The following is a 15572-nucleotide window of genomic DNA, read 5'->3' as shown; positions in this document are numbered from 1 at the left end:
CTGAGCTCGACAACATCCAGAGTAAGTTTAGGCTCAAATGGGAGGTTATTCTGCTCATTTGAAATAAATTGGGGGAATATATTAACGGTGCAAGAGTTGTGTTGTATATTTTCCATAGAGCGGAGAGGGAATAACTGGGAGTGAGCCGCCTCAACACATCAGTTCACGTGGGCCCGACGCCACCGACCATCAGGAGTTAAATCTAACTCTTAAGAAGTTCCCCAGACGTTCACCTGCCAGCCAGCTCGACAGCCAAGCCTTCAAAATTTATTCCGTGATAATTGTAGTCTAACTCTATGAAATTAGATAATTTACTAACTCCATAAAATTGTAAATTACTATGATTTATGAATTCATGAATATTTAATTATAAGGTAGATTTAGCATTATTAAATCTACCTCCCAAAATTTTTTTAAGTGGTAACACCAGGCAGATACAGAAATTAAACATACAGTCCACTTTTATTGTCCACTTAATCATTTTATAATAAGGAAATACCTGCTTGGAAATTCGCACAAGTGGACAAAGACAAACTCTTTAGCACGGGTGGAACACGAACAAGGGGACACAGGTGGAAACTTAGTACCCAAATGAGCCACAGGGGCATTAGAAAGAATTTTTTAATTGTCAGAGTAGTTAACAGGTGGAATACATTAGGCAGTGATGTGGTGGAGGCTGACTCCATACACAGTTTCAAATGTAGATATGATAGAGCCCAGTAGGCTCAGGAACCTGTACACCAGTTGATTGACGGTTGAGAGGCGGGACCAAAGAGCCAGAGATTAACCCCCGCAAGGACAACTACGTGAGTACGCAATTTGTATAATGATAAGTGGACTGTATTTCTGCAATAATCTCATAATCTCACAAATCGATCCTCTACACATTAGGGGGGGTTTATATTACACATATGCAGCCAATCAAATTACAGTAATAGCTACATACATTGATGAGGTTCCTTCTCTTATAGTACAGCAGGTTAGTCCACCAGGTATAACTAGAGTGTAGACACCAAATTATCCTCTTTGAGGTAGCTTCTATCACCCAGTAACTGGTGCACATAATCTTGCATCCTCGTCTTGACCTGTCAAAAGTGCGCTAGCTGTGAAGCCAGAATCCTATATATGACAAGTATTTCAGAGAAAACACTATACAGTACATGGAACATTAAAGACCTGGCTTAATTACCTTTAGTATGAGGCGATTTCGCGTTCTAACCGGCTAACCCTATATCCTGACATTAATGGCCATAAATGAATGATAAACGGGTTTCGGATAGACACTTAACTTGTATTTGTAGACAGCGTGTTGACAATGGTACACCTTTGGGTTCCATAACACTACGTCCAAGTAAATTTAACAGGAGCCGAATTTGCTCCCGTGTGAGCCTCTGGTCTCATATAAACAATGGCTGTTTAACACTCCATTCTATTGACGTTACTGGCCGACATTGTCCAGAATGATAGGAGCCGTACTCGCTCCACACGTCTCGGAGGTGACACAACAATGGCTGCCCTCCTTCCTCCCTCTGACGCCTGGCCTACTTTGTCCAGATTTCAGAAAGTGATAGAAGGGTTACATTTACTCTACTTTAATATTGATAATTAAGTTAATTTATATAAGATGTTTTTATGATGGTAAAGTCCAAAGACTAATGTATTTAAGAACAATTCCCAGCAGAATAGCTGGTGAATTATAATAGTATGTGGTGATGATATCCCGTTTTCTATAGACGGAAATTCCACTACAAGTTACGTTTTCTATGGGTAACTTGTTGGTAATACAGTTATTATCTGTATGATTATTAAATGGTCACACACACACACACACACACACACACACACACACACACACACACACACACACACACACACACACACACACACACACACACACACACACACACTTTTAATTAAACAAGCAGTTACAAAGTTAGACACCACGCCAAAGCATAAACATTGTAAACAGAGTATAAACATAAATATAATATTTATTGGGTTGTCCGCATTCTCTAATGTCACATATAACTTGTCATAGTGACTTAAACATATAATTTGCTGCAGCTTATATCAATTAAGGGTAAATATAACTATTGCCTAAACACGATATATATTAATACCCAGAGTTATAGGAGTTATAGATAACCTTAGTACAGTGTATATTAATTATATAGGGAATATAACCAATAGCCACTACACACCACACCAGTCACCACCACACACCACACCAGTCACCACCACACACCACACCAGTCACCACCACACACCACACCAGTCACCACCACACACCACACCAGTCACCACCACACACCACACCAGTCACCACCACACACCACACCAGTCACCACCACACACCACACCAGTCACCACCACACACCACACCAGTCACCACCACACACCACACCACCACACACCACACCAGTCACCACCACACCAGTCACCACCACACACCACACCAGTCACCACCACACACCACACCAGTCACCACCACACACCACACCAGTCACCACCACACACCACACCAGTCACCACCACACACCACACCAGTCACCACCACACACCACACCAGTCACCACCACACACCACACCAGTCACCACCACACACCACACCAGTCACCACCACACACCACACCAGTCACCACCACACACCACACCAGTCACCACCACAACACCAGTCACCACCACACACCACACCAGTCACCACCACACACCACACCAGTCACCACCACACACCACACCAGTCACCACCACACACCACACCAGTCACCACCACACACCACACCAGTCACCACCACACACCACACCAGTCACCACCACACACCACACCAGTCACCACCACACACCACACCAGTCACCACCACACACCACACCAGTCACCACCACACACCACACCAGTCACCACCACACACCACACCAGTCACCACCACACACCACACCAGTCACCACCACACACCACACCAGTCACCACCACACACCACACCAGTCACCACCACACACCACACCAGTCACCACCACACACTACACCAGTCACCACCACACACCACACCAGTCACCACCACACACCACACCAGTCACCACCACACACCACACCAGTCACCACCACACACCACACCAGTCACCACCACACACCACACCAGTCACCACCACACACCACACCAGTCACCACCACACACCACACCAGTCACCACCACACACCACACCAGTCACCACCACACACCACACCAGTCACCACCACACACCACACCAGTCACCACCACACACCACACCAGTCACCACCACACCAGTCACCACCACACACCACACCAGTCACCACCACACACCACACCAGTCACCACCACACACCACACCAGTCACCACCACACACCACACCAGTCACCACCACACACCACACCAGTCACCACCACACACCACACCAGTCACCACCACACACCACACCAGTCACCACCACACACCACACCAGTCACCACCACACACCACACCAGTCACCACCACACACCACACCAGTCACCACCACACACCACACCAGTCACCACCACACACCACACCAGTCACCACCACACACCACACCAGTCACCACCACACACCACCCACACCACCAGTCACCACCACACACCACACCAGTCACCACACACCACCAGTCACCACACACCACCAGTCACCACACACACCACACCAGTCACCACCACACACCACACCAGCACCAATGACAAACAAGGCCAGCGCCCAGCTTCGCCTAACTACTGCCAACAGCTCGTTATGTCCACAATTGGCCAAGTTGTCTCTTGTTTACGTTCTTGACCTGCCTCGCCAGTCTCAGCCATTATGTACCCCATGAAGTATATCCTGCCTCTCCGGGTATACTCTAAGTTTACACGGACGATGTTCAGAGCTACAGTATACTCGCTGCTTGGTCAGCAAGCTATCAGTCCCTCCTACTCAGCCCGTCCTTCTAAGCTCTTCCTAGAGTGGCCTTATCCTAACCTGCCAGAGGATCCAAAACAGAAAACGGGACAGTGTGTCAATTTCGTGAGACGCTTCCATTTTCTAGTACGACGGTTTTTGGCCGTAGAGTACGAGTATACGTCAAAATACGACGTGCTATTAGGAGGACGGGTTGTCCTACTAGGTAGACACGGGGACTCGACTCCCTTACCATACTGTACACCTCATCCAACACCACTCAGCCACACGGCAAAACTATAACATTCATACGTTTTCATACTAGGGATTTTTTCCCTCACAGCTAGGGGACTTTTTCCCTCACAGCTAGGGGACTTTTTCCCTCACAGCTAGGGGACTTTTTCCCCTTACAGCTAGGGGACTTTTCCCCTCACAGCTAGGGGACTTTTGCCCCTCACAGCTAGGGGACTTTTTCCCTCACAGCTAGGGGACTTTTTCCCTCACAGCTAGGGGAAAGTGGAATGGCTTAACTTATAATAAAAAATGAAAGAGAGAGAGAGAGAGAGAGAGAGAGAGAGAGAGAGAGAGAGAGAGAGAGAGAGAGAGAGAGAGAGAGAGAGAGAGAGAGAGAGAGAGAGAGAGAGAGAGAGAGAGAGAGAGAGAGAGAGAGAGAGAGAGAGAGAGAGAGAGAGAGAGAGAGAGAGAGAGAGAGAGAGAGAGAGAGAGAGAGAGAGAGAGAGACAGAGAGAGAGAGAGACAGAGAGAAACAGACAGGTTGAGTGATATATTAGAGCCAGGACTGCACAAGGAATAAGCCACCTTGCCACCAAACACAGATCAAACAGAGACACAAGAGACAGCTGGTGTGGGGGTGTACCCAGCTGGGGCCAGCTGCCTCCTCTGTGTACTCTCTGTAAACACCACTTTGCTACACATGTGTAAGCCTTGTGTACCTCACGTGCCACTTGCTGTGAGCGGGACGCCGCGCTCACCTTCAGGCTGGCCTACAGGCTGGCCTACAGGCTGACATTCAGGCTGGGCTAGAGGCTGGCCTTCAGGCTTGGCTACAGGCTGACCTTCAGGCTGACCTTCAGGCTGGCCTACAGGCTGACCTTCAGGCTTGGCTGCAGGCTGGGCTACAGGCTGACATTCAGGCTGGGCTAGAGGCTGGCCTTCAGGCTGGGCTACAGGCTGACCTTCAGGCTGGGCTACAGGCTGGCCTTCAGGCTGACATTCAGGCTGGGCTACAGACTGGCCTTCAGGCTGGGCTACAGGCTGGCCTTCAGGCTGGGCTACAGGCTGGGCTACAGGCTGGCCTTCAGGCTGGGCTACAGGCTGGGTTACAGGCTGGCCTTCAGGCTGGGTTACAGGCTGGGCTACAGACTGGGCTTCAGGCTGGGCTACAGGCCGGGCTACAGGCTGACCTTCAGGCTGGGGTACAGGCTGGGCTACAGGCTGGCCTTCAGGCTGGGCTACAGGCTGGCCTTCAGGCTGGGCTACAGGCTGGCCTTCAGGCTGGGCTACAGACTGGCCTTTAGGCTGGGGCTACAGGCTGGGCTACAGGCTGGCCTACAGACTGGGCTACAGGCTGGGCTACAAGCTGGCCTTCAGGCTGGGCTACAGGCTGACCTTCAGGCTGGGGTACAGGCTGGGCTACAAGCTGGCCTTGAGGCTGGGCTACAGGCTGGCCTTCAGGCTGGGCTACAGACTGAGCTACAGGCTGGGTTACAAGCTGGCCTTTAGGCTGGGCTACAGGCTGACCTTCAGGCTGGGCAACAGGCTGACCTTCAGGCTGGGGTACAGGCTGGCCTTGAGGCTGGGCTACAGACTGGGCTACAGGCTGGCCTTCAGGCTGGGCTACAGGCTGGCCTTCAGGCTGGGCTACAGACTGGCCTTTAGGCTGGGCTACAGGCTGGGCTACAGGCTGGCCTTCAGGCTGGGCTACAGACTGGGCTACAGGCTGGGCTACAAGCTGGCCTTCAGGCTGGGCTACAGGCTGACCTTCAGGCTGGGCTACAGGCTGACCTTCAGGCTGGGCTACAGGCTGACCTTCAGGCTGGGCTACAGGCTGGCCTTCAGGCTGGGATACAGGCTGGCCTACCTAGAGCATTCCTGGAGAGGGTCTCTGAAGTTGTTCTACTCGCCAAGCCCGGCCTGAAGCCAGACTCGACTTATGATAACTTGGTCCAACAGGCTGGTGCTTGGAGCGGCCCGCAGGCCCACATATCCACCACAGCCTGGCTGGTCCGGCACTTCTTGAAGTAAACTATCGAGTTTTCTCTTGAAGATGTCCACGGCTGTTCCAGCAATATTTTTATGCTCGCTGGGAGGAATGCTGAACAACCGCGGCCTCTGATGTTTATACAGTGTTCTCTGATTGTACCTATGGCACCTCAGCTCTTCACTGGTTCTATTCTAAATTTTCTTCCATACCGTTCACTCCAGTATGTTGTTATTTTACTGTGTAGATTTGGGACCTGGCCCTCCAGCATTTTCCACGTGTATATTATTTGATCTCTCTCTCGTCTCCTTTCTAGTGAGTACATTTGGAGAGCTCTGAGACGATCCCAATAATTTAGGTGCTTTATGAGAGTTACATAGCTGTGGGCATTCCGTATCTTTCACTCCAGTATGTTGCTATTCTACTGTGCAAATTTGGGACTTCAAGTATCTATCATGTATATATTATTTGATAATATATACTCTGTGGACACTTGGCCTTGATCTTGATTGACCGTCACTCTCTGCATTCTGTTTGATAGAAAGTTGAAAATCCAACGCCCCACTTTACTCGTTATTCTTATTGATCTAATTTTGTCTGTTATCACTCCATGGTCACATTTGTTGAATGCCTTTGTAAAGTCTGTGTATACAACATCTGCATTTTGCTTTTCTTCTAAGGTATCTGTGATTTTGTCATAGTGGTTGAGTAACTGTGACAGACAGGATCTTCCCGCTCTAAATCCATGTTGTCCTGGGTTGTGTAACTCATTATTTTCCATAAAACTAGAAAATTGATTCCTAATTACTCTTTCAAACACTTTTATTATGTGTGATGTTAGTGCAACTGGCCTATAATATTTTGCCAAGGCTTTACTACCCCCCTTGTGCAGAGGAGCTATATCTGAAGATTTAAGTGCTGCTGGTATCTTCCCTGTATCCAGGCTCTTTCTCCATATTACGCTGAGTGCTCTCGCTATTGGTACTTTACATTCTTGATGAATATTGAATTCCACGAGTCAGGACCAGGGGCTGAGGGCATGGGCATATTGTCAATTTCTCTTTCAATGTCTCCCGAGTTCGTGTTAATATTAGATATAATATCTGCACCTTGGATGTCATTCATAAAGAAGCTGTCTGAGTCTTCAACTTTCATGTTGTTGGCGTGCTAAACATAGCCTCATACTGGCTTCTTAGAATTTCACTAATTTATGTGTTGTCCTCTGTGTACGTACCTTCGGTTGTAATTAAAGGTCCCATACTGGTGAAGGGTTTTGATTTTGCATATGTGAAAAATATTTAGGATTTTTCTTATCTCTTGTACTCTGTTCCAAATAAATTTCCTCAGACTCGTATGATCGCTTCAACGTTCCTTCTATTTCTTCGATCTTCCTCTTTAGGTTTATTTTCCTTTCTTGTGATAGTCGTGTCTGCCTAAGCATTTCCGTTATTTTTTTCCTTCTCCTGTACAGTCGTCTGCGTTCTCTTTCTAGAGTGGTCCTCTTTCTGCCCCTCCTCACAGGTACGTGCTTCAAGCAGACCTTGTAAGCTTCAGCTGTCAGTTGAGCTATTCCCTGTGTGGGAGTTTTGTCGCTTAAGACCGTCTCCCATTGAATGGTTGCAAGGTCTATATTTATTTTTTCCCAGTCGATCCTCTTATTGTTGAAATTGAATTGATTGAATTCCCCTTCTCGCTTGTTGGGTCTCTTAGACCTACTACCGTTATTAATACTAGTTCGCACTTCAATGAGCTTATGGTCTGAGTATGAAGTATCAGAGACTGTAAAGTCTCTGATTAGTTCATCATTGTTTGTGAATATGAGGTCTAGTGTGTTTTCGTTCCTAGTTGGTTCTGTAATCTGTTGATTGAGCGAGAATTTCTCACAGATTCTCAACAGTTCTCTGACCTGTAGTTGGTTATTTCCCGGGTCATTCCCTGCTATGATATTAGTGTTTACCATTCTTCATCTTAAACTGGGTAGATTGAAGTCTCCAAGAAAGATAATATCTCCAGATAATAGCTCCATATATTATATATTTTGTGCATCTGCTCTGTGAATTCCTCAACCGTTGTATCTGGCGGTATATATACATACATACATACACACACACACACACACACACACACACACACACACACACACACACACACACATATAATATATATATATATATATATATATATATATATATATATATATATATATATTTATATATATATATATATATATATATATATATATATATATATATATATATATATATATATATATATATATATATATTGTGACGATAATCTCTTTCAAGAGAGATTGAGCCTGCTCTTCCCTCCAAAGTACGTCACATCAACAGATAATATAGAAGATATATCCAGCAAGTATCTCCAAAACGTTTTGCCCAGAGAGCAAAACGTATCCAGCCCACCGGCGCACCTGCTCGCCTCCGCCACCGTTAACCGGCAAACTGCTTGTCCATCGCCTGCCTGCCGCGGATTGGCTGGTGCCCAGTCGCACCTGCCCCACCACCCTCCACCACGAGTTGATGTCTGGGCTGCAGCGACCCAGAGAAGGCAGAATATCCCAATGCTCCTTGCAGTTGACACGTCTCATTGGTAGACTAAGCCTTGGCTTACGTGTACTAAGGGAGGTGGCAGCTCGAAGCCAATATTCCGGCATCACTATTATATATTTTGCTATTATTCACTTGTCTTAACGTAACTTTTCATTTGCCAGTGATTATTCTTATTATTTTGTTTGTTGACTTGTCTGTTACATTTTTTATACTCAATTTTATTCATGTCTTGCTTTTCTAACGTAATTAAAATTTCAATGTTAAATTTACTTGTGTTTTGTGTGTCTTCCCATTATCTTACCACAGACGAAAGTTCCAGCTTTTCTCTTTTTTTTCTTTATGTGACGAGGCCATACCCCTAGCTTTTGAAACAGCCGAACACCAACGCTTTACCGTCACAATATATATATATATATATATATATATATATATATATATATATATATATATATATATATATATATATATATTATAGAATAATAATTAGGTTTATTTTTTCTACCTTGATTCCAAGTGCCTCTACCGCTTCATGGGTTGAGTGTGCATGCCAGCTCCTCTTTAATATACAAACCTACTCTTCCATTTGACCTAATTACTCAATCACACCTCTATAAATTATAATTTGGTATCCAGATGATTTACTAGAGCTATTACTACAGGCTGACCTACAGGCTGGGCTACAGGCTGGACTACAGGCTGGACTACAGGCTGCAGCCCCCCTGGTGGCAGGGACAGAGTGGCCCCCCTGTAACTAGGCTCAGCTGCCCTTAACCCCCTGGAACAAGCACGTCCTGGGAAGCTATTTTAAGCTAAACTTGCGGTAAACTTGAGGTAAACTTAAGGTGTTTCAAAACATTACACTAGACAGTTTACCCTCGAGGCGGCCCCAGTGTCCTCGTGGGGAGGGGGGGCTGCAAGATGTGATGCTCTTCTCACAAACTCGTTGAAATTGCGACGTGTTAATACAAATCAAATCACCGTAATATAGACGTTTTTCTATGCCTCCTCCTCGTTGGGTTGGGTGGGTTGCTAGGGTTCGTACTGTCTGGTCCGGCAATACAGTTGTATTTTTTTGGGGCCGGAGTGGCCCAAAATGACTACAATGCGTCATTTTGTCTTAATACGTCTCTATATTTTGTATGGAACTGACTAATACGTTAAAAAAACGACGTGTTAATAAATACGTCTTTTTATAACGTATGTTAAAATATTAAACATTCATTTCACATATTTTACGATTAAACAGACGTATTAGACGGCAATTAGGCAGAAACAACTGAAACATTGGCTTGCAGATGTTTATCACGGAGGGAGAAGGGGGGAGGGGGGGAACTGGGAGAAAGGGGGGGAGCGGGGATGGGTTTCGAACGTGGGCCTAGAGAAGGCAACACGCCCTAACACCACCATCACCACCATCATTCATTCCCACAGACCACTCAACGTATCCCCCGTCAAGGAACGTCGCATTTCCACCGTATGCGTTACCTAAGGCAAAAAAACTGTCGTAACAGAAAATGGAAGCGGCTGGCAAAAGTAAAAGTACTATCCCGTTTTCTGTTGTGGGTCCTCTGGTAGGTTAGGATAACGAAGCTTTAACTTGACCGCTTTAACATTGGGAGACCTTAGGAGGACGGTCTGTCCTACCACCACCACCCACAGACACTGTTATCTTGAGGTTATCTTGAGATGATTTCGGGGCTTTAGTGTCCCCGCGGCCCGGTCCTCGACCAGGCCTCCACCCCCAGGAAGCAGCCCGTGACATCTGACTAACACCCAGGTACCTATTTTACTGCTAGGTAACAGGGGCATAGGGTGAAAGAAACTCTGCCCATTGTTTCTCGCCGGCGTCCGGCGAGAGTACTAATGATACTCTTCTAGACGCTAGTGCTCTCTGGAGTGGAGTACTGCTGCACAATGACAGCCTCTTTCAAAGCTGGAGAAATTGCTGACCTGGAGAGCGTGCAGAGATCCTTTACTGCTAGAATCCACTCAGTAAAACATCTAAACTATTGGGACCGACTAAAGAGCCTATATCTGTATTCACTTGAGCGCAGGCGGGAGAGATACATAATAATTTACACGTGGAAAATAGTAGAGGGGCTGGTCCCAAACCTGCACACAGAAATAACACCACATGAGACCAGGAGGCATGGCAGGATGTGCAGAATACCCCCGTTGAAGAGCAGAGGTGCAACAGGTACTCTGAGAGAGAACTCTATCAACATCAGAGGCCCGAGACTGTTCAACACGCTTCCACTACACATAAGGGGGCAGAACTGGCCGACCCCTCACAGTGTTCAAGAGAGAACTGGTTAAGCACCTCCAAAAGGATACCTGATCAACCAGGCTGTGACTCATACGTCAGGCTGCGAGCAGCCTTGTCCAACAGCCTGGTTGATCAGTCCAGCAACCAGGAGGCGTGGTCGAGGATCGGGCCGCAGGGACGCTTAGCCCCGAAACCAACTCAAGGTATATGGTTGCGAGCACCACTTGAGAACGAGGACCTGGTCTTCACGCTCTCTTGGAGAGTGTAATGGCTTGCCCTGACGAGGTCCTCCCTCAGGGCAAGCCTGGAGGACCTGTTATCACACACACACACACACATACACACACACACACACACACACACACACACACACACACACACACACACACATAGAGCCCAGTAGGATCAGGAATCTGTACACCAGTTGATTGACGGTTGAGAGGCGGGACCAAAGAGCCAAAGCTCAACCCCCGCAAGCACAATTAGGTGAGTACAATTAGGTGAGTACACACACACACACACACACACACACACGCTCAGGTGGAAATTGAGTACCCACATGAGCCACAGGGACATTAGAAGGAACTTTTTTTTCAGTGTCAGAGTAGTTAACGGATGGAATGCATTAGGCAGTGATGTGGTGGAGGCTGACTCCAGACTAACCCCTGCAAGCACACATAGGTGAGTACAAATAAGTGAGTACGACAAGAATGAGCGACAAGGACCTTCCTCATGGTTTAGCACATTGGTTAAGGGGGGGGGGGAGGAAAACGTGTGTGGCCCGGTAGCACAGACGCCTCGAACCCGGGATGGCGAGGCACAGACACGTTGCCACTTGGGAATGTCAATATGACACAGAATGATGTGTTTTAAATGACGCCCTCTCCCCCCCCCCCACACACACTCCTTCATCTGTACTCACGTAGCTGTAATGTACCTTGTGAATGGGTTCCCAGTGTTCCCTCACCCTCTCTTTGTTCACTCCTGCTCCTCTCTTCCTTCCTTGTTACATCTTCTTCTTCCTCCTCCTCCTCCTTCTTCTTCTTTCCTCTCTCTTCACTGTCCTTTCCAACCCCCCCCCCCCCCCGCGTGTTCTTTGTTTGGTTCACTGGCTTGTTGTCTCTAAGTCAACAGCAGTTGTGTGCGTCCCTCCCTCCACACCTGCACCCCTGTGTGTGTCTCCCTCCACACCACCACACCTGCACCCTGTGTGTCTCTCATTCCAAACCACCACACCTGCACCCTGCGTGTGTCTCCCTTCACACCTGCACCCTGTGTGTCTCTCATTCCAAACCACCACACCTGCACCCTGCGTGTGTCTCCCTCCACACCACCACACCTGCACCCTGTGTGTCTCTCATTCCAAACCACCACACCTGCACCCTGTGTGTGTCTTCCTCCACACCACCACACCTGCACATTGTGTGGCGGCCTCATGACTGCTAGTATAGAGGTCCTCTGCTCCCTGCCTCACCACTTGGGCTGAACGGTAGAAAGACGGGCTCGCTTCATGCAGGTCGGCGTTCACTCCCCGACCGTCCAAGTGGTTGGGCACCATTCCTTTCCCCCCGTCCCATCCCAAAGTCTTATCCTAATTCCTTGCAAGTGCTAAATAGTCATAGTGGCTTAGTGTTTTCTCCTGGTAGTAGAGAGTAGCCCCAGCTCCTCAGATCACCAGCAAGTCTACTCGCATCATTTTATAGATTTTCATTAGTTTTATTTTGTTTTCTCTTTCAGGTAGGGGTTCCATGCTGGAGCTGCATACTCTCAAACACTGGTCTCACGTTTGTTGTGTATAGTGTTCAGCAGATTCATTTGTCTTTTGGCGTGCTTCTGGTTTTAGTCCTGTAGTACAATGGTCTGCGTCCTTGACTCATAATCTAGGATCCCATGGCAAGAAAGGAGATGGGGAGGATAGAAAATGTTGACCATGTATATCACCTAATGCTTCTTAAGACTTTCTCATTTTATCGGAATACCTCTGTTCACCAAGCAGTAAATAGGTCCCCGGGACTTAGGCAACTGTTGTGGGGGCTACATCCTTGGGGTAAGGGGGGGGGGGAAGGGAAGGGTGAGTAGTTCCGCATTGAGACAACACCAGGAGACGTGCTCAAGGGGCCGCACGCGCCACCTGTTGAACACCTGAACTACACGTCATCTGGGGAATTAGCAGCGTCGCCCGTGACGTCACACTGCTGGCCCGAGACGGCACACCTAAAATATCACAGGAAACAGGCGGCCAGTTGGGGGGGGGGGACGTGAGGGGGACAGGGAGGGGGGGTTAGGGGAAGGGGGGCTGATGGACTGATGGACTACATGACTGGTGCAGCCCCATATTGTCAAGAGACAATATGAGGGGGGGAGGGGTGTGGGGCTACACCAGTCATACAGACCTCCTTCCTATACACCGCTCTATACATCCCCGCAATCTCAGACACAACGCGAGAGTGTATTCGTGTGTGTATGTGTATACAACAGTCCCATAGCCCAGGGAGTATTTTCCCGCTCCTTCCAACACGCTATAACCTGTACCTGTTTGATCCTGGAAGCGTCGGTCGCGGTGGGCGGGGAGCCGAGCGGGGAGAAGAGGGGAGACTGGCAGTAGGCTACGCGGTCTTCCGGGATGCGAACCGGAGTGGGCATGGAGGTCTTGCGCGTCCTGTACAATATCCTGGGCCTTCGGGACGGGGCGGAGATGGACCTGCATCTGGAGGGGCTGTCAGAGGCAGCCCTTGGCGGGCTGGAGGTGGAGGACCGGCCAGAGCTCTCTCGGGTTGAGGACGGCGAAGTGCCGTCTGGAGGAGATCGACTCTCTAGGGAGATTGCGGCGTCAGGCGATCGTCTCTCTAGGGAGATTGCGGTGTCTGGAGGAGATCGACTCTCTAGGGAGATTGCGGCGTCAGGCGATCGTCTCTCTAGGGAGATTGCGGCGTCAGGAGGAGACCGTCTCTCTAGGGACATTGCGGCGTCAGGAGGAAACCGTCTCTCTAGGGAGCCTGCGGCGTCAGGAGGAGACCGTCTCTCTAGGGAGCCTGCGGCGTCAGGAGGAGATCGTCTCTCTAGGGACATTGCGGCGTCAGGAGGAGACCGTCTCTCTAGGGAGCCTGCGGCGTCAGGAGGAGACCGTCTCTCTAGGGAGCCTGCGGCGTCAGGAGGAGACCGTCTCTCTAGGGAGCCTGCGGCGTCAGGAGGAAACCGTCTCTCTAGGGAGCCTGCGGCGTCAGGAGGAGACCGTCTCTCTAGGGAGCCTGCGGCGTCAGGAGGAGACCGTCTCTCTAGGGACATTGCGGCGTCAGGAGGAGACCGTCTCTCTAGGCACATTGCGGCGTCAGGAGGAGATCGACCCTCTAGGGAGACTGCGGCGTCAGCAGCAACCTTGCCGGGCATATATATGGGCACGTCGTCGCCATCGTCGTCGTCCCTGGAGGGTATACAGCTCAGGCGACGAGTACGGTGCCCGAGGGAGGTGTTGGTGCGCCCCTCGCCGCTGTGGCAGGGGCGAGGGCGAGCAGAGGGCGTGTGGCGAGGGCGAGACTGTTCGCCAGGCTCCATCTCCTCAGGGATTAAACAAGGAGTTGACCTGGAGTGACGTAGCATGTTGAGGCGAGACTCCAGGCGCTCCAGCCCCCACACGCACTCACGCAAGTACTTGATTAGCGTGTACTCCTTCACCTGCCAGCGCGGCCGCATACCTCCTCCTCCCTCCTACTCCCTCGCCGGCCACGCACGCTGCACGCAACGCACGCCCCTCGCCCATCGTCCAAGACAACACCTCCAGCACAAGACACTAGAGGCGGGACCAAAGAGCCTAAGCTCAACCCCCCCAGCAAGCACAACTAGGAGAGTACACTCCCACGCAGCACACAACACCTGTAACACACAAGCTCCTCTCAAGCAACACTTAAGAATTTTCACACGCAATTTTAAACGCAATTTGATGACAAAATCATACAAGTCCTTAATGCTTTTCGATATATATTTTTTAGGAATAATGATCGTCTTATGAGGCACGCTAGAGGCACTCTAGAGGCACGCTAGAGGCTTGCTAGAGGCACGCTAGAGGCTTGCTAGAGGCACGCTAGAGGCACTCTAGAGGCACGCTAGAGGAACACTGGTGTTATGGCACTAAGCGGCGAGGATGGCACTGGTCCATGGGCACGGAGAGGCGGCCAAACTGGTACTGGTGGCCCCCTGAAGCCTGAGAGGCACACGTGAGGCGGCACTGTTGGCAGTGACGGTCAGTAGCGGCACCACGGGCGAGGCACCACACTGCTTGGCACTTGCTCTACCCCCCCCCCTCCCACATGCCAGACCTCGCCACAAACCCTCGCCAGTAGGGAGCGCTGACGAAGGAACACGGCGCGTAAGGAACGCCACGCCCTCACGCTACTGACGAGGGAACACCACGCCCTCACACTACTGTCGTAGGAACACCACGCCCTCACACTACTGACGAAGGAACACCACGCCCTCACACTACTGTCGAAGGAACACCACGCCCTCACACTACTGACGAAGGAACACCACGCCCTCACGCAACTGACGAGAGAACACCACGCCCTCACACTACTGACGAAGGAACACCACGCCCTCACACTACTGACGAAGGAACACC

The 15572-nt window shown here is 49.5% G+C and overlaps 1 protein-coding gene across 1 annotated transcript in view; it reads right to left on the bottom strand.

Annotated features, from left to right (window-relative positions):
• Positions 1-15116, bottom strand: part of LOC123764692 (microtubule-associated serine/threonine (MAST) protein kinase dop) — a 421441-nt gene extending 406325 nt beyond the window's left edge. Inside the window, 1 exon segment of the mRNA XM_069302486.1 lies at positions 13490-15116. Within this exon segment, the coding sequence (XP_069158587.1) occupies positions 13490-14647 (1158 nt within the window). The 5' untranslated portion in view covers positions 14648-15116.
• Positions 15117-15572: the final 456 nt, after the last annotated feature.

This window comes from Procambarus clarkii, chromosome 48 (genome assembly GCF_040958095.1).
Source record: "Procambarus clarkii isolate CNS0578487 chromosome 48, FALCON_Pclarkii_2.0, whole genome shotgun sequence".
Lineage (NCBI taxonomy): Eukaryota > Metazoa > Arthropoda > Malacostraca > Decapoda > Cambaridae > Procambarus > Procambarus clarkii.
This window is presented reverse-complemented; position numbering and strand designations above follow the sequence as displayed.